At 33.9% G+C, this 25,240-nt stretch overlaps 1 protein-coding gene across 1 annotated transcript in view; it reads right to left on the bottom strand.

Annotated features, from left to right (window-relative positions):
• GPM6A (glycoprotein M6A) overlaps positions 1 to 25,240 on the bottom strand; it is a 584,947-nt gene that overhangs the window by 14,751 nt on the left and 544,956 nt on the right. The window contains exon 4 of the mRNA XM_074228941.1: positions 2,358 to 2,511. Within this exon, the coding sequence (XP_074085042.1) occupies positions 2,358 to 2,511 (154 nt within the window). The remainder of the gene's footprint in view (positions 1 to 2,357; positions 2,512 to 25,240) is intronic.

Here is a 25,240-nt window from a genome sequence, read left to right as displayed (position 1 = left end):
AAAAATTGTAAAACTCAAAACTCAAATGAAATCTTTAAAAATTAAAAAAATATTATTATAGAATATAATTTAGGGATTAAAATGTAGAAAGCAAACAAAATTGTGCTGTGATACTAGAAAAGCTCTCTTTTCCTCCCTCTTCCTCCTTCTCTTTCCATCTTCTTCTTCCCTCACTGACTGGTTCCTTCCACAACCTTTTCTCTAGGTATGGTACTTGGGCCACTTTTCATTTCTCTGAAGATTAAACTCTGGCCTTCTACTTCTACTGATCACTGGCCTTTTATGCAGTCCTTTCCCCTACTGAATCACCCCCCACCCCCACCCCCAATATCTTCCTTTATGGAGTGTTTCCCCTATTAGAATGTCAATGATGAGCACAGTGTTTGACTTGGCTTAATAAAATAATGATCAACTGACTTTTGACTCAAACAAAACACAGCTCTCTACTAATAAGAGATCTCCTATATTAAGATTTAAAGTATTTCTTTATAAATAAAACCACAAAGATAACTATTCATTGAACCAATAACTATTAAATATTAAATGGGACATAAAACAGAGTTGTCTGTTTACAAAAATGTATTCACTACTATTATGGAGGTAATCTTATATAAGAGTCAGATAGAATAGATGATCCAGATTGTTCTAGTTTGTGAATGATATTCTTTTCATAAAAACCCCAGAACATCACAGGGACCATTACATGAGAGCCATGATTAATTGAGAGAAATTATTTTTTAGAATTCATATACAGAAAACCAAGTGAATAAAACAATGACTATTATCATACAATTGTATTACCTCAGTTCAAGCTAATATAATTGAGAAAGGCACAGAAGACAGATGATAACTTGGAGCCAGAATTGAATAGGAAGAAGAATAAGCAGGATTGAAATTTGGAAAATGTGTGGTACTTTTAATGATTCCAAACTATAATTTGGTGTAGACATTTTTTTCTGCACAGATGTTTTCCTAGTGATGATGTAAGATTCAGGATCTTAAAATATCATGCTCTTTATAAGACTCAGAGTTGGAATCAAATTGCCTGATTTCCTTATTTTATAGATAACAGACAGAGAGTCAAAGTATGTTAAGGACTTTGCCCAACATAAAATATTTTAGTAGTGGGATTGGAATTAAAACCCAGTTATTCTTTCTGTATTCTTTCTATTATATTGCAGTAATTAATAAAGTATTTGAAATTAGACTACTTGTTTTCTTTTGGACCTCTTCAAGTTCTAGAAGTAACCTGTGCTCTGAGTCAACTGATCATATAAGGTACACTAGAGAAAATACTGGACTTGGGTTTAACAGACATAGGTTCAAATCTTGCCTCTGACATACTGGTTGATCATAGACTCACTTCCTAAACTTTCAGAAGATCAACTTCTTTGGTAAAATGAAGAGAGTAACCTTTCTCATAGGTTAAGGTGAGCACAGTTGTTGGGAATCTTCAAATGCTATATGAATGAGTATTGTTGGGAAATTTCTTCTACTGACATAGGTAAAGTGATTTTTATGAATTTATTCAGCCTGCTAGTGAGTCTAGGCTTAGTCTCCTCAGAACAGAGTTATGTTGGCAGAACTGACAAGAGAAAGCATTCCAATGATATTAACTTCCAGAACCTAATATCAACATGGAGTGATGAACCACTGGAGAAGGGTTTTAGTTAGAGAAAGCCTTTTTTTAAAAAAATTCATAGGACACAGGCTATTGCTGCACATTCATTTTCCACTTTTAAGGGGTGAGAAGTAAGATGGAAAACAGAGATTAGAGGCAAGTGAAAAAGGAACAAAAGAAAAGAAAGACTTAAAATCTATACCTCAGGATTCAGCTTAGCAATTTCTAACCAGGGGATTGGAAACTACAGCTTCTTTAAAGGCTCAGCATAAGTTCCACTTCCTATAAGAAATGATCTCGATAGTTGGTATTATATATTATATTCACTTTTCAGTGTAAATGCTGTATTTCTACTCCTGTGGCACCCTATCCCAATGCAAATCAAAGCAGACATTTTTGTCTTTGTTTTCTTAACACCTACCCTAGTACCTTGCAACTAGTATATATCTTAAGAATTCTTGGTGAATGTATAGATATTGACCCAAGTTTTGTTGTATAAGGTCCAACCAGCTTCATGTCAACCTTGATTTTAGTTGCTCCATTAGTTTTAAAGGGGATGTGATGAAAGTCAATGACAAACTTATTGAAATTATCTGAGCATTTTATTGGCATTTGCTGTTAAGCAGCAGCGAAGTTCTAATAATTCATAAGTGCTATTCTCTTACTAGGCCATAGAATGTTTTCTGGCAACAGTCTATACTGTTGTCAGTCAGTAGGAATCCACCATTTTACTTACCAAACTGGCGAAGGTCCAAGCAAAAATTTGTGCCTTCCATTAAGGTGGTGTTACGGCAAATGGTCCACATATTGAAGTACATGTAAACAGGCAGAGAGGTAAAAGCTGTGACTCCAAGCCAGGCCAACATAAAGACATATGTCAGCATAATGAACTGCAACACAAAATAAACAATGGAAGCATAAATCCTAGAACAAAGATTAGATATGAGAGCAAACTCCAAATGTTCCAACTCCATTATTCTAAAGAATACATATTCTCTGATATGGACTGTTTGAACCAAAGTTAAAAGGCTGCCAGAAGGCAGACATAATAGAGGTCACAGGTATGGCAAATTTGTACTGTCATGGATTTTGCCATTTGGGGAATAAGTAACCCTTCCCTAGTGCCTTGTTTTTAACTCAAGCCAAATTAACTATTTTGATAAATGCTACCATCCATATTTTATCCTTTAGAAAGTCTTATCATCTTCAAAGTTCTGAAAAACACCGAGTAAAGACATAAAGAAAAAAAGTCAATAAATAAAAACTTTTGCCATTGAATTATGAGAAAAATATCTGTGTTATTATCAAACATTTTGTAGTGCTTTAAAGTGTCAAATGCCTTATTTCATTTGATCCTCAAGACAATCCTGGAAAATTTGCCCTACTGAGATAATTCTCTCTATTTTGCAGATGATCAAACAGACTCACAGATGTTGGATAACTACCTAACCAGAAAGAAACTCCTAATAAGAACATAAGAGTCTATCCTTAACACTTAGATGGAATATCCACTAAATCTATAGTAGACCATAAGAAAATTTTTTTAAGAGTATACATACACTAAATGGACTCTCCTAGCAGATTTGGAATGGGAATGACAGCAAATAGTTAATAAACCATTACCATTACCTTCTGTGTGTGTGTATGTGTGTGTATATATATATATATAAATATATATATATATGACATATACATATATGTACAAATATAAACTGTATGCACATACTTATCTATTTATACTTATGTGGATATATACTACTATAAAAGTATATTTGTCTGCATATACCTACGTTTGTATAGATCTCTTTATGTAGATATATATACACATGTATATCTACCTATATATCTATCATTTTACAGATAAGGAAAATGAAGGGCAGATAAATTAAGTGACTTCCCCAAAAGTCACATATTTAAACCTAGCGCTTGTGATAGACTTCTTCTCAGGACAGCTAGGTGGTCTAGTAGTCAGAGTGATGGTATGGACTCTGGAATACTTATTTTCCTGAGTTTAAATTCAACCTCAGAAACTTACTAACTGTGTAACTATTAACCCTGTTTACTTCAGCTCCTCATCTGAAAAAGGAACTGGAGAAGGAAATGGCAAATCAATCTAGGATGTTTGCCAAGAAAACCCCAAATGGAGCCATGAAGAGTCAGACATTACTAAAATGACTGAACAACAACTTCTAACTCAAAATCTAGAATTCTTTGTGATCCATGAGTTAGTTCCATTGAAATACATATACATCCAAAAATATATTTTGTACTTTTTCATATATCTAGTTTTTAAAAATCCTGATTTTTTTTGCCTATAATTAAATAGTTTTCCCCCTACAAATAAAGAAATCAACATTTAAATTAAAACATTAATTTAAATTTTGGTTGCCTAGTGATTTATTCATCATGATGAGTCTACAAATACTTTTCAATTAAAAATTCATCTTTTGGGTTAAGACATATACAGAATGAATTTTTAAACAGTAATTGTTAATTATGAAATTACAAACAGTCATAAACCCTACAACCTATAACCTTGGAAGTCAAAACTGGGAATGACTTTTAGTGAAAAGACACTTTTCCGGGCAGCTAGAGTAGATGGAGCACCAGCCCTGGAGTCAGGAGGACCTGAGTTCAAATTTGACCTCAGACATTTAATAATTACCTAGTTGTGTGAATTTGGGCAAGTCACTTAACCACATTGCCTTAAATAAATTAAATAAATAAAATAAAAAAAGACACTTCTCTATTTCTAGTACAAAAAATTAGAATTCATCTGGAGATCTATTCTGCAAATGGATTTTAACTGTATATTAAAGAATATTTCCTTAGTAACTTGTTAGCGGCTTCAAAAAAATACTCTTTCAAATATATTAACTGGTATTAAAAATAGTTGTCAAGAAAATGACAGTAAGTGATAAAGACAAGAAAAATAATGATGACATAAAATGTAGTTATCTGAACTGAAGGACATTTAAATATATACACACATACAATAGTTAAAATGATCATCTTATTATTATTTTTCAGAATATGCTATACCTTTCTCCTCACAAGTATTTTGAAAATGCTCTTTCTAATTTAGACGTAGAAGGTGACTAGAGTGGACCTCAGATTTTCTCTGATTCAACATCCTTGCTTTTTAGATAAGAAAACAAAAAAGGAGGTAAGGGAGAATTTAATTTTGTTATTATGATTAATAACAGATTGTTAAATTGTCAATATTGTATGTTAATGTATAAGAGCCAGGGTATTTTTAAGGGACAAAAAAAGGGTTTATTTAGGTATTATTGTGATTAGCAGAAGCTAAGAGAAAGAAAGACAAGCAGCAACAGCAGAGACCAAGAAGGATTAAGAAGTAAGGAAAGGTATACAAGTATGAGAATATGTCTAAGAGATCACACCAAAAGAGCAGGCTAGGTAGCCAAAAGGAAATTACATCCTCAGGTGATAAGCGGTAAGGAAATTTATAGAGACCTGAGAGTTTATCTGGGGGATTACATTTCCCATGACAAAAGAAGACAAGCAACCCAAAAGAAAAAGGAGGAAGTAATATTAAAGGGGCAGGAAGATGGGGGTAATTAGGTGTACTTAGCTGGGGATAGTAATTCAGAGAGTAGAGATGAGGTAATTAAGGATATGGGGATGAGAGGTATAATTCAAAGAAAAAATTGAGGCACTTAAGGAAATGTAGATAAGAGTTAGTAGCTCAAAAGTCTAATCCTTTCAGTTTAGGGCAAGGATTCATTGTTTTGTTGATAGAGATTTTTCTTGTTTCTGGGGGTAGGGATTTCCAGGAACTTTACCAAGCCAGGATTTTTGAAAAATGAAAAATGGTTTCCTATATTTTCGATAATTATATGACTTTTAAACTAACTACAATGAGTTTATATTATAAAATAAAGAATCATATACAAGTGTTTTCATAACATATTGCTAATAAATAATATTTTTTATTATTTATTAGGCCATTAGGGTAAGTAATAAGGCTGTGCAATCTACTGTTTCATTGTAACATTCTACCTTTATTATAAGTTCAAATTTTCTATTTATAATATTTGAGGAAGCTATAAAATTTTGAATTGCACAGGCATAATTTAAAATGAATTGAATTCCAGGTCTTAACTTGGATTTCTCCGGGATTCAAAATCTAGAACTGTGAAGTTTTAAGATTAGTGGTGACCATATTTCAACCCCTTATCTTACAAATAAGTAAAATGAAAACTGGTTTTTTTTTTATCAAGGTAAAATGATTTGTCAAAGGTTATACAGGGAATTAGTAAGAGATCCTCAATTAAAATTGAAGCCTTGGGGAGGCAGAGCCAAGATGGTGACATGAAGGGATCGAGTCTTAGGAGCTCTCTGATAAAAACTCATAAGCTAAGGACTCTAACTGAACAGAACCCACAAAGGGACTCAGTGAGGCAGTTCTCCTACTCAAGGTAACCTGGAAAAGAGCAGAAAGGCTCTGCTCCCCAGGGTTGGAGGGGCGGCCTGCCAGAGGGAAAGAACTTCAGCCTCCTGGAGGCAGCCCCAAGGTGACGGAAGTCACAGCTCACAGCAGCGGGGGAGTCTCCGGAGCTGCACCCCAGGGAGCACCAGGCACAAAGTGGGGGAACATGGCGGGGGACCTCTGCCAGAGCGAGCACGTGGAGTCCAGCCCTCAGCGCACACAGGGAGAAGCTTGGTCTTTCCGCAGCCCAGACCCGAAAACAGAAGCAGGCGGAGCGGGTAAGCAGGAGCCCACAGGGCATGAGCCCATTGAGCTGAGGGAGGGGAGTGGAGAGAGAGACTGCCAAGCTCTGTCCTCTGCCCCTGGAACAGGACTCTGGGGCTCTGACCACATTCAGATCCTGATCCCAGTCTAGGCCCCCCCATAGAACAACAGGGCCCCCTCCACCTCGGCCCCATGGCAGAGGGGGGTGCTTATGGTCATTCACAGATCAGAAGGGAGGACAGAGCCTCACACACTGAGACTCTTGTAGGAGTATTCCAAAAGCTCAGGAAGCACCCCAAAACCAGGCCCAGGCTGGGAAAATGAGCAAGCAAAGAAACAAGAAGAACATTGAGAAATATTTTGCAAATGAGGCCAAGAAGGATCAAAATCCTCAGTCTGAAGATGAGGAAGCACAAGCTCCTTCATCTAAAGACTCCAAGAAAAACAGAAATTAGGCTCAGGCTATGACAGAGCTCAAAAAAGACTTTGAAAATCAAATGAGGGAGTTGGAAGAAAAACTAGGAAAAGAAAGGAGAGAGATGCAGGAAAAACATGAAAATGAAGTCAGCAGCTTAGTCAAGGAAATCCAAAAAAAATGCTGAAGAAAATAGCATGCTAAAAACCAGCTTAGGTCAAATGGATAAAACAGTTCAAAAAGTTATTGAGGAGAAGAATACTTTAAAAAGCAAAACTGGCCAGATGGAAAAAGAGATAAGAAAACTCTCTGAGGAGAACAAATCCTTCAGATAAAGAACAGAATTCAGGGAGATTGATGAATTTACCAGAAATCAGGAATCAATACTTCAAAACCAAAATAATGAAAAATTAGAAGAAAATGTGAAATATCTAATTGAAAAAAACAACTGACATGGAAAACAGACTTAGGAAAGATAATTTAAAAATTATTGGAATACCTGAAAGTCATGATCAGGAAAAGAGCCTTGACATCATTTGCAAAGAATTACTACAGGAAAATTGCCCTGATATTCTAGAAGCAGAGGGTAAAATAGAAATGGAGAGAATCCACCGATCCCCCCAAGAAAGAGATCCCAAAAAAATCAACCCCTAGGAATATTATAGCTAAGTTCCAGAACTCCCAAGTCAAAGAGAAAATATTACAAGCAGCCAGAGGGACACAGTTCAAATATCGTGGAGTTGTCAGGATCACACAGGACTTAGCAGCAGCTACATTGGAAGCTCATAGGGCTTGGAATACAATATACCAGAAGGCAAAAGAGCTTAGAATGCAGCCAAGAATGAGCTACCCAGCAAGGCTGAATGTTCTCTTCCAGGGAAAAAGATGGACTTTCAATGAACCCGGGCAATTTCAAATGCTCCTTTTGGAATGGCCAGAGCTGAATAGAAGGTTTGATCTTCAGATACAGGACTCAGGTGAAGCATGGAGATTAGAGGAGAGGGGGAAAATATGAGGGACTTAATGAGGATGAACTGCATGTATAGAAAAATGATACTGATAATATTCATATGAACCTTCTCAGTTAATAGAGCAGGTAGAGGGAGCTTTTATAGTTGAAGCACAGGAGAAAGCTGAATTTGAAGATAAAATATGGTGTAAAAATGGAGTCAATAGGAAAAAAAGGGACATGGAATGGGAGAAAGAAAAAGGAGAGGGGGAATAGTCCCAGATATTTCACATAATAAGATTTTTTTATTACAATGAGCTATTGCAATGATATGGAAGGGGGGGAGGCAAGGGGGAACTAGGGAACCTTTGCTCTCATCAGAGATGCTAGGAGAGGAAACAGCAAATATACTCAATGGGGTATAGACATCTGGAGTAAGAAGGAGGGGGAGCAGGGGGAAGGGGTGGGGATGTGAATAAAGGAGGAGAGGATGGACCATGGGGGGACAGTGGTCAGATATAACACATTTTCTTTTTTACTTCTTGCAAGGGGCTGGGATTGGAAGGCCTGTCCAGGACCATAGGGCCAGGTGCATTCTGGGCCTAAGGGGTAGTATGGGGGCTCAGGGCTTCTTGGCCCCAGGACCAGGGATCTTTCTGCTGCACCACTCAGAGACCCTACAGCAGAGTCAGAGTGAAAGGAGAGAGAAAATAGAGTACATGGTAGTGGAGAAATAAGAAAGGAAGGAGTTGTGATCAGCAATGGCAACAGTGGAAAAATATGGAAGTAACTTTTACCATGGACTTATCATAAAGAATGTGATCCACCCGTGACAGAGTTGTTGGTTTGGGGACAAAGACTGAAGCACATTTTTTTTTATTATTATTTGGGGGAGGGTGCAGGACAAGCGGGGCTGGGTGGCCTGCCTAGGGCCACATAGCAAGGTGATCTTCGGGTGTCTGGGGCTGGATTCGGACCCAGGTGCTCCTGGCTCAAGGGCCAATGCTCTGTCTGCCACCCAGCCACCTCTACTATTATTACTATTTTATTTTATTTTGGGTCTTTTTTTTTTTCTTCTTTTTGGTTTTTGCAGGGCAGTGGGGATCGGATGGCTTGCATGTCACATGGCTGGGTTAATGTTGGGTTTACGAGGCTGGATATGGACTCGGGTGCTCATGGCTCCAGGCCTGGTGCTTCATCCATTGCGCCACCTGGCCATATCCATAATTATTAATATTATTTTTTTTAATTTTCATTTTTTTTCTCTCCCCTTTACTTTTTTCACCCAAGCAAGTCTATCTATATTCATGGGGGGGAGGGGTATTTTGTTTACTTGTAAACAAGAATATTTTATTAATGTAAAAAAACATTTGTACAAAACGAGAATAAAAAATAAATTTAAAAAAAGAGGTAGGGGAGAAATAAAAGGAATAAAGACAGAATTTGGAACTCAAAAAAAAATTGAAGCCTTTTGTCCCCATAATCAATTTCTCTTGGTGTATATGGGAACACTGGTATACAGTGCATGGAATTATAGGTCTTATCTGAATTTGAGCAGCCACATTCACCTATATATATGTGAATGAACACTAAAGTGATAGAAAGTGTAGGTATCTGCAGCTCATTCTGGGGTTAAGCAAGGCAGAAGAAGGCTTTATATGTTTAGAGTACAGATACCATTCATTGACCTTCTAATGAGCTAGAATCTCTCGTCTCCCTCAACCTCATAGTGATTGCTCTTCATTCTTATTCTTGGAGTTCCTGCTGAATCTTCGAAATATGCAGGGTAGAGGTAAGAGAAATCAGAGTGGATTTACTGCAATGGAAGAAAATCATCCAGATTTTCACTTTAAATTCATTACATGCAAATCAACACATTGTTATAGATGTATACTTTCCCAACTACATTTATTATGATGAATTTAGTCTTTTGATAAGTCTTCAGCATCTTAAAATGCACAAATTCAAGACATGAAGACATTTGGTTTAGAAGTCCATTTCTATTAAGCAAGGTATGAGAGATGCTAAGCAGCTGAGCTTTTGAAATATATCTTAAAACAACATAGACAGGCTTGAAAATGTGAAACATGTTCCCCAGAACATAAGTGCAATATTTCTATAAATAACAAGCAATTCCTTATGAACTGATCCAACCATTTTGGAGAGCAATATGTAACTCTGCCCAAAGTTGACCCAACAATTTCAATTCTAGGCCTATATCCAGAAGAAATCATAAAAATGGGAAAAGTTCCACATGTTCCAAATATTCATAGCAACACTTTTTGTAGTGGCAAAGAATCGGAAGTTAAGAAGATGCCCATCAATTGGGGAATGGCTAAACAAGTTATGACATATGGATATTAGGGAATACTATTGTTTTATAAGAAACCATAAATGGTTAGACTCTAGAGAAACATTGAATGAGTTATAGGATTTCATGCTAAGCAAAGGCAGCAGAACCAAGAGAACAATGTACACATTAACAACAACACTGAGAGTGATCAACCCTGAAGGATGCAGCTGCCTCAGCAGTTCAGAGAGCTAGGACAACAACAGCTATGGACAAAGTTATCCCCATATAGGGAAAGAAAAACCAAAGCAAACAAAACAAAATCCTTCAGAATCCAATGAACACTACATTCATTTGTTTAATGTCTTGGGGTGGGGCAGCTAGGTGGCTCAGTGGATAGAGTCCTGGCCTTGGAGTTAGGATTATTTGAGTTCAAATCTGACCTCAGACACTTAATAATTACCTAGCCGTGTGACCTTGGGCAAGTCACTTAACCTCACTGCTTTGCAAAAACAAAAAATATCTCTTATGTATTTCTTTCCCTTAATCCTAATTCATCCTACCATAAATGACTAATCTGAAAACATGTTTAACACAAATTTGTATGTATAATTTTAACCTGATTGTTTGCTGATGAGTGGAACGAGGTGGGAGGGAAGGGTAAAAGGAAATTTTCTAATTTAAAAATATACATAGGCTTATGAATGAATGTTGAAAAACTTTCATAACATGTATTTGGAAAAATAAAATAATAAAAAAAGAGTATGGATGCAAAAGAAAAATAACAGGCAATTTCTAAGAGATTTTGCAGCACATGTCAGTATATTTGAACAAACCATATGACTGTATTTCTTGAGTCTGTAAATTTATATGAAAAATTTACCAGGTTTAAGTTGCCAATACTAATCATAATTGGGCTTCCTATTTTTTTAGAAATAACACTTTAAAAATTCCCTCTGATTCATTTTTTTTAGGTTTTTGCAAGGCAAATGGAGTTAAGTGGCTTGCCCAAGGCCACACGGCTAGGTAATTATTAAGTGTCTGAGGCCGGATTTGAACCAAGGTACTCCTGACTCCAGGGCTGGTGCTCTATCCACCCTCTGATTCATTTTTATCACTTTCCCTAGATGCAAAAATCCTTAAGATTTCATTTGCCCCTAAATAAACTGCTTTCGAGAAATATTTCTCTTGTAATAATTCTACTATTTTTACTTCTCAATAACTATATTCTAATATTTGAGAGGTTTAAAATTAATAAGGACATTTAATTTTTTCCTTGGCATTTTCTCTTTTACTCAATGACAGGAACATTGTAATGAACTGACATAAATACCAGATCTCAGAATAGTAGTTATTAGAGACTAGAGAGAATGTCTAATGTGATGTGAATATTGTTTAAGAATGAAATTTTAGTAACATGGCCAGTTTTGATTCCACAAAATAAGAAAAGGGATGGGTATCTTAATTGATGTGACTGACTTCTGAGTTCACAAACCAGCTCAGATATTTTAAAGAGCACTCCAAGTCATTTTCCCAATTCCAATTAGTTTTGCTATGTGGAAAAAAAAGTGTATGGCAACACCATGCTAATTGATGCTTCTTAGAAGTTATATTGTAAATAGGCAAACTGCCCAGTCCCAACATTGTAGATATGGAAGAAGGAGAAAAATAAGGATTTAAAGAGCAATTCATTGCCACTATTTACTAGTCAAAGGTAGTTAGTGAATAAGAAGGAAATAACCCTAAGAAGAAACCTCCTCTCCCTGGCATTGACTAAGACAGATGATCATTCTGAAAGTAGCTCTGCTGTTTACTGTGTGACCTTGGGTTAGTCATTGAACTCTTGGTCTCAATCTCATTATCTCTAAAATTGGGAGGAATAGATGATCTTTAATATTCCTTTTTTCTCCAAATTCTGTCACCACTATTATTTTAACTCAGCACAGCAAAAATAATATACTTGCTGCTTCTCAGTGTTTGTGAAAATGTGAGTATACAGGATAAAAATCTTCATAATTGGGGGTGGCTAGGTGGCACAGTGAATAGAGAACCGGCCCTGGAGTCAGGAGTACCTGGGTTCAAATCCGACCTCAGACACTTAATAATTACCTAGCCGTGTGGCCTTGGGCAAGCCACTTAACCCCATTGCCTTGCAAAAACTAAAAAAAAAAAAATCTTCATAATTATCCATTTGCTATACTGGGATCAAACAATATAATTGATGAGAGTTTTTCTCTGTCAGTAATTCCTCTTTGGGATATATACCTATTAGTATTATCACTGACATGTAAATTTTAAGTGACTTTAGGGACATAACTCCAAATTGCTTTCTTCTATGGTTGTTCCAGTTTATAACTAGGCCTAAGCAACCATTAGTGTACTTTTCTCCTACATCTTCAACAGCTTGCTTTTCTTTTTGGAAACTATCAGTTCACTATTTGTCTTACTGAGGAATGTCTCATGTTCGTTTACATCAGTTCCTTAAATATCTTAGTCATTATACCTTTATCCAAGAAGATTGCAGAGATAATTTGTTTCCTTCATATTTTAACATCATTTATCATCAAAATTGTCCATTTCATCTTCCTGGTAAAAGTGTGTCTTTTCCTCTGATTAGTTTATTACTTTTTTAAAAAAATATTTAATTTGGAACTTATTGTGATGTGTACAGTATAAAATATTGGTCTGAACTCAGTTTCTGTCAAGTTGTTTTCTAGACTTCTTAGAAGTTTTTGTCGCATAATGAGCTCTTAGACCAATAGTTTTATGAGACAATATGCTGTTATGTCCATTTGCTTCTGGATGTTTCTTCCACTGACTAATATTCTGCTTACAAAAATCAGTTCCAGATAATTTTGACAATGACTACTTCATAATATAGTTTGAGATCTAATCCTAGGCTCCTTGTCTTCCCATTTTAAAAATTAATTCTTTTGAAGGTTCTTGATTTTTTTTCAGATGAATTTTCTTGAAATTTTTTTCTAATTTCATAAAATTAACAAAAGAAATAGAAAATTGGCATGCCAATATCAGGTCAAAACATAAAGAGCTCCCCTAAATATGGGATGGATTTAAGGGCTCAGGAACAGATTTACAAATCTGTTCAAGCTTTTGAGAAATAGTTAATTCTAATAAAAGTTTATCTTGCAAAATTAGGGAAAAGGGGTCCTTATTGAATTCTTTCAATGTTCTAAATATTGTTTTATACCCATACTAGGAAGGCTATAGCAGAGAAAGAAAAATATAGATCAATATCATTAAAGAAGATATACTAAGGGGCAGCTAGGTGGTACAGTGGATAGAGCACCAGCACTAGAGTCAGGAGTACTTGAGTTCAAATCTGTCCTCAGACACTTAGCAATTACCTAGTTGTGTGGTCTTGGGCAAGTCACTTAACCCCATTGCCTTGCAAAAAAAAAAATTAGATATACTATATAAGCAGTTAGGTGTAATAGTGGATAGTTTTGGTTTTGATTGAAGTCAGGAAGGATTATGTTAAAATCCTGCCTTAGGCACTTACTAGCACCATGATTCCAGACAAGTTAACTCATTGCTCATTTTCTTCATTTGTAAAATGGGTTTAATAATAGCACCTACTTCCTTTGGCTACTGAGGATAAAATAAATTAATATTTATAACTCACTTTGGAAGCTTTAAATTGTTATACATAATATTTAGGATTTTTTTTACCATAGTTTTCAAGGAATCTGATTCTGAAATTATATCTCCTTTACCTGTTTCCTAAGTCAGTTCTTTTATTTACTAATATTTTTGATTTTGATATAAAATAGTTGTTTAAAATCACTTCAGTCATATCTGACTCTTCATAACTCCTTCTGGGGTTTTGTTGGTAAACATACAAGAGTAGTTTATCATTTTCTTTTCAGTTCATTTTGCAGGTAAGGAAACTGAGGGGAAAAGGATTAAGTGAATTTGCCAAGGATCACACAAAGCTAGTAAGTATCTGAGGCCAGCTTTTAACTCAGGGAGAAGTCTTCTTAACTTCAGGCTAGTTGCTCTATTCACTGCATCACTTAGCTGTCTCTATTCTAATTTTTACTGTTGTCTATTGCATGCAATAAATTATTTTGTTATATTCTACTTTTCAAGGAGTACTTAGCTAAATACTTGGATATGATTTTTACCCTTTCTTCTACATCATAACCTTTAAATTTCTTCCTTTCATTTTTTGCCTCTTGTTTTTGGTGTTTTTTTCTCCTTCAGGTATTCTTGTAGTCCTGGTTGCTAATCCATTCCTCCCCTTAAGGTTTAGCAATGGTTGTTGTTGAGCTACTCTTTCCTTCTGATTTGTTTCTTGGGTGCCTTAACTCATATTTTTTCTTCACTCATAAAATATTTCTTCATAGTGGTCAAAGAGATATAAAGACATTTTAGGGATATCATGTAACAACTGACTATATTAAGTACATATTTTATTTGATTGTGAATTGAAGAATCCTTGTATAATTTTTCTCTGGGAAAAGAAATGCGACAAATTCCAGGAGAATGAGGCTATTGGAAATGAGACTTGGGCTTCTGGTCATCTCATATACTACTACCAATTGAATTTGTTTCTAATTGATTTAGTTTATATTTTTAGTGAAATATACACTATTTAAAAACAAAAAAAAGCTGCCCTTACAATAAAATTAATCAGAAATCACATTTCTTAGTCATAGCATAGTTTTGTGATCAAATGTGATTTTATTTGGGTAAAATTAGGAGGTTCTGGTGAGGACTCTTTTCTATCAGTGTAGAGCAGTATCTCTATAGTAGTCTTGGAAAATTGTCTGGGCATCACAACCATTGTGTAGAAAAGACAGGATATTATCCAGTTCTATAGGACTCCATGGCCATCTTGTTAGGTATGTTGTTTCTCTCTCTTGGCTCCTAACAGACACTTGATCAATATTTTCCCATTAATATTTAAAATAAATCAATACGTATTTTTTAGATGCTTGCGATGTCCCAGGCATCATGAACCATGGGAATATAAAGACAAAAATGGGAACAATTCATGTCCTCAATTAACTAACATTAGTATAGGAAAAAATATACAAAGATCAGGCATGAAAAATGAACTCTAACAGACATGGTAGTGCTCCAGTTCTGCCACTGCCATTACCTACCTTTATGAATTTGAGCACTCTCAGTTTCTTCATTAATAAAATGAGAGGATTGGACTACAAGGTCAATAAGGTCTCTTTGAGTTCTCAAATCCTATAATCCTATGACTATAATGTTATGAATTATTCAAATTCATTTTAGCACATAGCTTTGGGATTAAAATGAACCATAAGTTAAACAGATGCCACTTTTCAGTGTAAGATTAAGTTAAATCTTTCTGCTTTGCATCTATAACCTTAGCACTAATGTCCTTCTAGACCTATGCAAAATCAAGAAAACTCTTTTACATGGTCCATACATATAGAAGACATACATATGTCAAATAAAGACAACTATGCTAAGCCATATATCTTCCTTGGACTTAATGTCCCCATTTCCTTCATCTGATTCTAGACCCTTTTCTATCCTGGTCCGCCTCATATTAATCTTTTGCAGATTCTCAGGGTCTTTGTTCAGTGTGCCCAGAAGAAAATCTAAAACTCCAGATATTCTCTGACCAGGTATAACAGACAATTTTCTTCCCAGTCATGGGCATTGTGACTCTCAATGTAGTCTGCTGATCTTGTGATTTTCTTTTTTACTTCCACTTCACATTATAAATGTATGTTCTCTCTTAAAAAATATATGTATGTATTTATTCCTGTTTAACAAATGATTTTTTTTCAAAGGCAGTTAGGTGGCAAAGTGGATAGAGTATAGGTCCTGCAGTCAGGAGAACCTGAGTTCAAATCAAGCATTAGACACTTAATAATTACATAGCTGTATGACCTGAGACAAATTACTTAACCCCATTGTCTTGCAAAAAACTAAAAAAACCCTGATTATTTCATTATGTTTTAAGTCCAACTTAAAGGCCCAAGCACTTATAAAATAAAATCGATATCAGAAGAATACTGCAATAGGAGACTCTAAGAATATATTAAAATAATTACTCAAATGAGTAATCAATATACTACTTGTAGCACCTCCTCATTTCTGAATCACTGAAATAGGGTTTTCAAATGCTATAATTTTTGAAGCTGTTGCTTCTTGGAGAATGAGACATTCAATTGAATGAGATTCAAAGTGAGTTGGGATAGGTTTATGGAGTGCCTTGCCACTGCTTCTTGACAAGTTTAAGAAAGGGATGCTTTGTTTTGAACACTGCCTCTCTGAGTGATCCCATACCTTCCTTCCTCAAATTAATTTCTACTCAAATTAATTAATAGAGCAGATGAATATATGACAAGATATATGAGAAAAACTTTTTAGCCATTTTAATAATAATAGTAGTAGTAGTAGTAGTAGTAGTAGTAGTAGTAGTAGTAGTAGTAGTAGTAGTAATAGTAGTAGTAGTTTTCCTTTAGTGTCAAAGAGGACCACACCAAGTGATTGGTGGGGTGACTTGTATAATAATGTTTATTGGACTGAGGGTTATGCTGTGCAAGGCATCTCTCTCATTTGCCTTTTCCAGAACCATTCTATCCCTTGGCCTGATTTGATAGGAAACAATGATGTAACTTCCAGAAAACCAATGCATCATGCCAAGATGTGTTTATTAGGTCAACAAGGTACATAAACATTTTCTATGAGATCTAAAGGCTAGGAAAAGTTAAGCTTGTGACCACAAATGCCTACTGTGAAAAAGTCCACAATTGACTGTTTCATTCCATACCCATCCAATCTTTGCTACTCACAATTTTTTTCTTTTGAAAAGGTTATCAAAACTGGACTTCATACTTGTGACTTTATCAATATGGGGAATTCCTGGTATGAAAACTGTATCTACCAATGTAAATCAACAATTATAACTTTGAATCTTAGAATGGTACTTGAGGAAATTGGGAAGGGAAGAATCTTGCTGATATTACAGAGAACATATGTCACAGGTAGAGCAGAGATTTTCCAAAGTGGAGCCAATGAATAGAAGAAGCATTCAGTCAAAATCTGTGCTCCAGAAAACTTTAAAAAATGATCTCAAATGTAATTCTGGATTTGTAGAGCCAACATAAGGTCAGGGTGAGACATTCTTCTAGTCCAAGAAAACTTAGAAAGTGAGGAGGACACTGTGACAAGGGGATGAAAGCTGGTCTGGAGCTCATGAGGATGAAATAGCAGTAGTGGGACTAGGTGGTGGCAACAGAAACAGTTCTCAAGTCAGATATTGTAAGAGGTCCTGGCAACTGATCAGAATAGCATACCCAGTGAAAACTAAGAGCAATAAATTCTTCAAAGGGGAAAAAAAGAGATATTCTTTCAAAAAGACTTGCAAACATCCCTGATGAAAAGACCAGAATAATTTTTTTTAACATTAAAATGTGACTTTCAAATACAAAACTCAAGAGAATCATGAAAAGGTATACATGAAAGAGAAATCATAGGGGTCCCAAAAGGGTTAACTTAGTTACACTTCCATAGGGAAGATAATTCTTAAAAGTTCTAATTAGTTAAATCATTTTTTCAGACAGTTAGAAGAAGTCCATATAGGCAGAAGGCATGGGAGTGAATTGATAATGTTGGGATTATTTTTTTGTATTTTTAAATATAGTTATATATTTATTTTCATCCATATGCACATTACATTTTTAAGTAACAAAATTTCCTTCCATCCTCCCTTCCCATCCCCCTCCCCTCAGTGGCAAACAATCAAGTTAATATTATACAAACATATTTTGATAAACATGATTACAGACCAGTTATTTTTGGTATGAGGAATTAGAAGAATTAAGGGAAAGATTTACATGGAAGAGAATTTTGATAAAGTGTTCATCAGATTCACATTGGTTTTTTTCTTTGTATGTGTGTGTTTTGTTTTGTTTTTCTTCCTCTGAATGGGGATTAATATAGTCCATGGTCAATCGAATACAGTTATTCTAGCTCAGAGGATTGCAAAAGGAGCTGCTTCCATCAAGACTGTGCATCACACAATGGTGTTGCTGATGTGTACATTATTCTCTTGGTTCTACTCCCTTCATTCAGCATGAGATCCCATAAGTCATTCCATGCTTCTCTAGAATCTGACCATCTATGGTTTTTTTATAGAACGATAATATTCCATAGTATTTATGTACCATAACTTGTTTAGCCATTTATGAACTGATGGACATGCCCTCAATTTCCAATTCTTTGCCATTATAAAAAGAGTTATCTTGAATATTTTGGAACATGTAGGACTTTTCCCATTTTTTTTAATAATTTCATCTGGATATAGACCTAGAATTGGAATTTCTAGGTCAAAGGGTATTGCTCTTTGTACATAGTTCCACATTGCTCTCCAGAAAAGACTGGATCCGTTCACAACTTCAGTAGCAGTGCATCAATGTCCCAATCCTCCCACAACCTCTCCAACACTGATCATTTTCCCTTTTTCTCATCTTGGCCAATCTGATAGGTGGGAGATGATATCTCATTGTTGTTTTAATTTGCATTTCTCTAATCAATAATGATTTGGAGCATTTTTTCATATGATTATACATAGCTTTAATTTCTTTATTTGAAAACTGTCTGTTCATATTCCTTTGACCATTTATCAATTAAGGAATAACTTGTGACCTTATAAATTTGATACAATTCTCAATATATTTTAGAAATGAGATCTTTATCAGAATTCCTAGTTGTGAAAATTATTTCCCAGCTTTTTTGCTTTCCTTCTAATTTTGGCAGCATTGATTTTATTAGTGCAAAAACCTTTTCATTTAATATAGGCAAAATCATTCATTTTATAGTTTATAATGTGCTCTAATTCTTGTTTGGTCATAAATTTGTACCCTTTCCATAGATCTGACAGATAGAGTATTTCTTGGTCTATTAATTTATCTATGGCATCACTCTCTATGTCTAAATCTTGTACCTATTTTGACGTTATTTTGTTCTAGGTTGTGAGATGTAGATCTATGCCTCATCTTTGCCATACTATTTGCCAGTTTGCCTAACAATTTTTGTCAAATAGTGAGTTCTTATCCCAGAAGCTGTTGTCTTTGGGTTTGTCAAATAGTAGATTGCTGTAGTCATTTACTGTGACTTCTTTTGAACCTATCTCAATCCACTGATCCATTACTCTATTTCTTAACCAGTACCAGGCAGTTTTGATGACTGCTGCTTTTCTGATAGAGCTAGGTTACCTTCCTTTACATTTTTTTCATCAGTTCCCGAGATATTCTTGCCCTTTTGCTGCTCCAGATGAATTTTGTTATGATTTTTTTCTTGCTTGGTAATGGTAGTTATTTGGTAGTTTGACTGGTATAGCACTGAATAGTTATTTAATTTGGGTGGAATTGTCTTTTTTATTATATTAGCTCTATCTACCATGATCATTTGACATTTTTCCAATCATTTAGATCTGACTTTATTTGGGTAAAAAGTGCTTTGTAATTGTGTTCATACAGTTTCTGAGTTTGTCTTGGGAGGTAGGTTCCCAAGTATTTGATGTTGTCTATATTTATTTTAAATGGAATTTCTCTTTCTATTTCTTGCTCTTGGGCTTTGTTGTTCATATACAGAAATGGTGATAATTTGTGTAGGTTTATTTTATATCCTGCTACTATTCTGGATTTGTTAATTGTTTCAAGGAGTTTTCCAGATGATTTTCTCAGGTTCTCTAAGTAGATGATCATATCATCTGTAAAGAATGAAAGTTTTGCTTCTTCATTGACAATTCTGATTCCTTCAATTTCTTTTTCTTCTCTTATTGTTATTGCTAGCATTTCTAATACTATATTGAATAGTAAGGGTGATAATGGGCATCCTTGTGTCACCCCTGATTTTATTGGAAATGCTCCAGATCTATTCCCATTACATATAATATTTGGTGATGGTTTTAGATAGATAATATTTATTATTTTAAGGAAAACTCCATTTATTCCTAAACTTTTTAGTGTTTTTTAATAGGAAAGAATATTGAATTTTATTAAAGACTTTTTCAGCATCTATTGATGTAATCATATGATTTCTGTTGGATTTACTACTGATATGTTTAATTATGTTGAGTGGTTTTCCTAATGTTGAACCAACTCTGCTTACCAGGAAGAAATCCTACCTGATCATATTATATTGCCCTAGTAATAACTTGCTATAATCTCATTGTTAAAATTTTATTTAAGATTTTTGCTTCAAAATTCATTAGAGATATTTGACTATAATTTTCTTTGTCTGTTTTTTTCTGGTTTAGGTATGAGCACCATGTTTGTGTCATAAAAGGAGTTTGGCAGAAATCCTTCCTATTCTATTTTTTACAATATTTTATGTAGAATAGGAATTAATTGTTCCTTAAATGTTAGGTGGAATTCACTTGTAAATCCATCCTGACCTGGAGACTTTTTTTTAAGGAAGTTTATTGAGGGTTTCTTCAATTTCTTTTTCTGAAATAGGGTTATTTAAGTAATTCATTTCCTTTTCTGTAAATCTGGGTAGTTTGCATTTTTTGCAAATATTCATCCAGGTTATCTAATTTACTGGCATACAGTTCAGAAAAGTAACTGTCAATTATCTTTTTAATTTCATCCTCATTGGTGCTTAGTTCACCCTTTTCATTTTTGATACTGGTAATTTGGTTAGCTTCTTTCTTTTTAAAATTCTGATTAACCAAAAGTATGTCTATTTTATTGACTTTTTCAAAAAAAGAGCTCAGTTTTATTTTTGAGATCAATAATTTTCTTGCTTCAGTTTTATTAATCTCTCCCTTTATTTTCAGAATTTCTAATTTGATATTTAATTGGGGATCTTTAATTTGTTCTTTTATAGCCTTTTAAGTTGCATATCCAATTCATTGTTCTCCTCTTTCTCTATTTTATTCATATAGACATTTAGAGATATAAAGTTTCCCCTGAAAAACTGCCTTGACTGCATCCCATAAATTTTGCTATGATGTCTCATTATTATCACTTTCATGGACATAATTATTGATTATTTCTATTATTTTCTGTTTGATCCACCCATTATTTAAGCTAAAGCTATTTAATTTCCAATTAGGTCTTGGTTTCTCTTTCTATGACCCTTTATTACATGTAATTTTTATTGCATCATGGTATGAGAAGTGTGTATTTATCTGTTCTGCCTTTCTACATTTGATCATAAGGTTTTAGTGTCCTAGTACATGGTCATTCTTGGTGTAGGTGCCATGTACTGCTGAGAAAAAAAGGTATATTCTTTTCTATCCCTATTAAGTTTTCACCAGAGGTCTATAATATCTAAGTTTTCTAAGATTTCATTCACCTTCTTAACTTCCTTCTTGTTTATTTTGTTAGATTTATCTAGTTCTGAGAGAGGGAGATTGAGGTCTCTATTATTAAAGTTTTGCTATCTATGTCTCCTTGTAACTCATTCAGCTTTTCTTCTAGGAATTTGATTATTTTTATTAAAGAAAAAGTACAGACAAGAAAGTGGGATGCTCTGATAAAGGGGGAAAGGAGAGAAAGAATGGGGGAATTCTCACAGTAAAGAAGAAAACAAAAAAGAGCTTTATTATATATATATATATATATATATATATATATATATACATATATATATAGTGGGAAAGGGGTGCTTGAACCCCATTATCATCAACACTGTTTCAAAGTGGGGGGATATTATGTATGTATGGGGAAGAGGATAAGAGAAAGTCAGTAGTTAGAAGTAAAACAAACTTTGAGGAAGGACAGGATAAAAAAAAGAAAAAGAAGAACAGAATAAAATGGTAGAAGGAAAATGCACATTTAGCAGTCATAACTGTGAATGTGAATAGAATGAACTCACCCATAAAATAAAAGGGCAGAGCAGAATGAATTATATTCAGAAACCAACATTTTGTTGTTTAAAAGAAACATACTTGAAACAGAGAGACACAGAATAAAAATAAGGAGTTAGAGAAGAATCTATAAAGGATGGAGTAGCAAATGTGATCTCAGACAGAGGAAAAACAATAGTAACCCTTATTAGAAGAGATAAGCATAGAAACTAGATCTTGATTACAAGGCACTAGAACAGTGAACTAATATCAATACTAAACATATGAACTATGTAGTATAAAAAGCAAATTCTTAAAAGAAAAGTTAAATAAATTACAAGAGAAAATAGACAATAAAACTATACTAGTAGGGAACCTCAACTTTTCCATTTCAGAGCTAGATAAGTCTAATTAAAGTTAAATGAGAAAGTTTAAGGAGATGAAGAGTATCTTAGAAAAGTTAGATATGATAGGATTGGAGAAAATTGAATAGGAATAGAAACAAATACACTTTTTTTCCTCAACTTTACAAAGTACCTTCTCACAAACTGACCATGTATTATGGTGTTAAAACCTTACAATCAAATTCAGAAAATAGTAAAGATTAAATGCATCCTTTTCAGTATATAATGTAATCAAAATTATATTCAATAAGAAGCAATGGAAATAGAAAAAATTATCAGAAACTAAATAAACTAATCCTAAATAATTAAAGATTAAATCATAGAAACAACCAGTAATTTAATTAAAGAGAATAACAATGAGACAACATACTAAAATTTATAGGATGGAGCCAAAGCTCCACAAAAGGAGAACATTTTTATTCCTAAATGTCTATATCAATATAAAAATGAGAAAAAAAGGAAAAAGAATAGAGTAAAAATCAATCCAATTATACATCAAAGTGGAAATCTGAAATTCAAATGAGAAATTAATAAAATTGAAAAACAGGGGTTGGTTTTATGGGAAAAAATAGGCAAAACATTAATTTGATTTTTAAAAAGTAAGCAGTTTCCAGAATAAAAAGAAGTTTGAATGCACCACCAATGAAGATGAAATTAAAATAATTATTAGGAGCTATTTTGTCTAGTTATATGACAAAAAACCTGACAATCTAAATAAAATTGAGGAATATTTTCAAAGCTATAAATTGCCCAGATAGTACTAAAATAATCCCATATTAAAGAAAGAAATTTAACAAATCATCAATTAGTTCCCTAAGAACAAAATCCTCAGGATGAGAAGGATTCACAAGTAAATTCTACTACATATTTAAAGAACAATCAATTCTAGTACTATATTAATATTTGGAGAAAATAGGACAAGAAGAAATACTACTAAATTCTATTTTTGGTTTTGATACCTAAACAAGGGAGAACAAAAATAGAGAGAAAAAAATATAGATCAATTTCCCTAATAAAACTGATGCAAAAAATTTAAATCCTAGTAATGAGATTATAGTAATACATCACAAAGCTCATTCTCTATGACCAAGTGGGAATGATACCAGGAATACAGGAATGGGGCAATATCAGGAAAAACTTTCAGCATAACTGACCATAACAATAACAAAAACAATAAAAATCATATAGTTATTTCAGTACATGCAGAAAAATCCATAGACATAAAACAGTATCAATTCTTGTAAAAAAATATGAGAAAGCATAGGAAACATTGGAACTTTCCTTAAAATGGTATTATCTATTTAAAATCAAGAACAAACATTATTTTTATTTTATTTTTTATTGTATATTTTTAGGTTTTTGCAATGCAAATGGGGTTAAGTGGCTTGCCCAAGGCCACACAGCTAGGTAATTATTAAGTGTCTGAGACCAGATTTGAACCCAGGTCCTGCTGACTCCAAGGCCGGTGCTTTATCCACTATAGCCACCTAGCCGCCCCAAGCATTATCTTTAATGGAGATAATTTAGGAATCATTCCAATCAGATTAGGGATGAAGCAATGATGTCATCATTATTATTCATTACATTAGAAATTCTAGCCACAAGAAACTGCAGAAATAAAAATAGACAGTGAGGAAACATCTGTAGCTCTTTGCAGATGATATGATTATATACTTGGAGAATCCTAGATAATCAATTAAAAAACTAGTTGATACAATTAACAACTTTAACATAGTCCAAAATCTCACATCACATAGCAAGATAAAGTCAAAATGGATAAATGATTTATACATAAATGATGATATCATAAAGAAATTGGAAGAGCACAGGAAAATTTATGACAGATTCATGGATGAAGGAGAAGTTTATGAAGGAACAAGGGATAAAAATATTAAGGGAAGTAAAATTGATCATTTTGATTGCATGAAATTAAAAAGGTTTTACATAAACAAAACTAATGCAGCCTAAATGAGAAGAAAATAGGAAACTGGGAAAAAATATAGAGCAAATCTTTGTGATAAAGATCTCATCTCACAAACAGGAAACTGAGCTAAATTTATAAAAAAAGTAAAAACCATTACCTCATTTGATAAATGAACAGAGATATAAAAAATTACTTCTCAGAAGAAATCAATTCCATTAATAGTCACATGAACAAATACTCTAAATCACTATTCATTAGAGATATGTAAATAAAAATAACATGAGATACTAACTTATGCCTATGAGATTGGCTAAAATGACAGAATAGGAAAATGACAAATGTTGGAGAGGATGTGGAAAGATTAAATTACTATTGCACTGTTAGTGGATTTGTGAACTGGTACATCCATTCAGGAGGACAATGTGTAACTGCACTCAACTATAAAATTTACATGTATCCTTTGATCTATCAATAACACTACTAGGCATGTTTCTCTAAAAAGATCAAAGAAAAAGAGAAAAGGACATATTTATTAATTGCAATTTTTTCCCTAGGGGCAAAGAATTGGAAATTAGAGGTATGTCCATCAAGTTGATCATGGTGCAATAAGTTGTAATATTTCTAGTGATGGAATACTATTGTACTATAAGAAATGAGAAATAGAATGGTTTCAGAAAAAACTGGAAAGAATAATATGACCTAATGTAAAGTAGTGTGAGTAGAACCAGGAGAACATTGTGTAACAGCAATATTGTAAGGGTGATCAAATGTGAAAGACTTAAGTGCTCTGTTCAATATAATAATCCAAGACAATTCCAATGGACTTAATATGAAAAATTCTATCTCTCTCCAGAGAGACAAATATTGAACTCTAAATGTTATTTGATGCACATCTTCTTTGAAAACTTAAAAAAAAACCCAATCAACTTGAGTTTAAGACTTCTTGACCCAAGGTTAGTCTGCTATCTGTGATACCATGCAACCTCTCAAAAGATTTCAGATACACAAACCTGGGTACTTTCATAAATATCACTACTTAACAAAGTTAAACTGTTTCACTTTGGAACACATGTAGCTCTGAAACATATAGCCTATATCATCAGAATACCAC

The sequence above is a fragment of the Macrotis lagotis genome, chromosome 3 (genome assembly GCF_037893015.1).
Source record: "Macrotis lagotis isolate mMagLag1 chromosome 3, bilby.v1.9.chrom.fasta, whole genome shotgun sequence".
Taxonomy (NCBI): Eukaryota; Metazoa; Chordata; class Mammalia; order Peramelemorphia; family Peramelidae; genus Macrotis; species Macrotis lagotis.
Note: the sequence above shows the minus strand (reverse complement) of the source record. Positions and strands in the feature narration are given on the sequence as shown.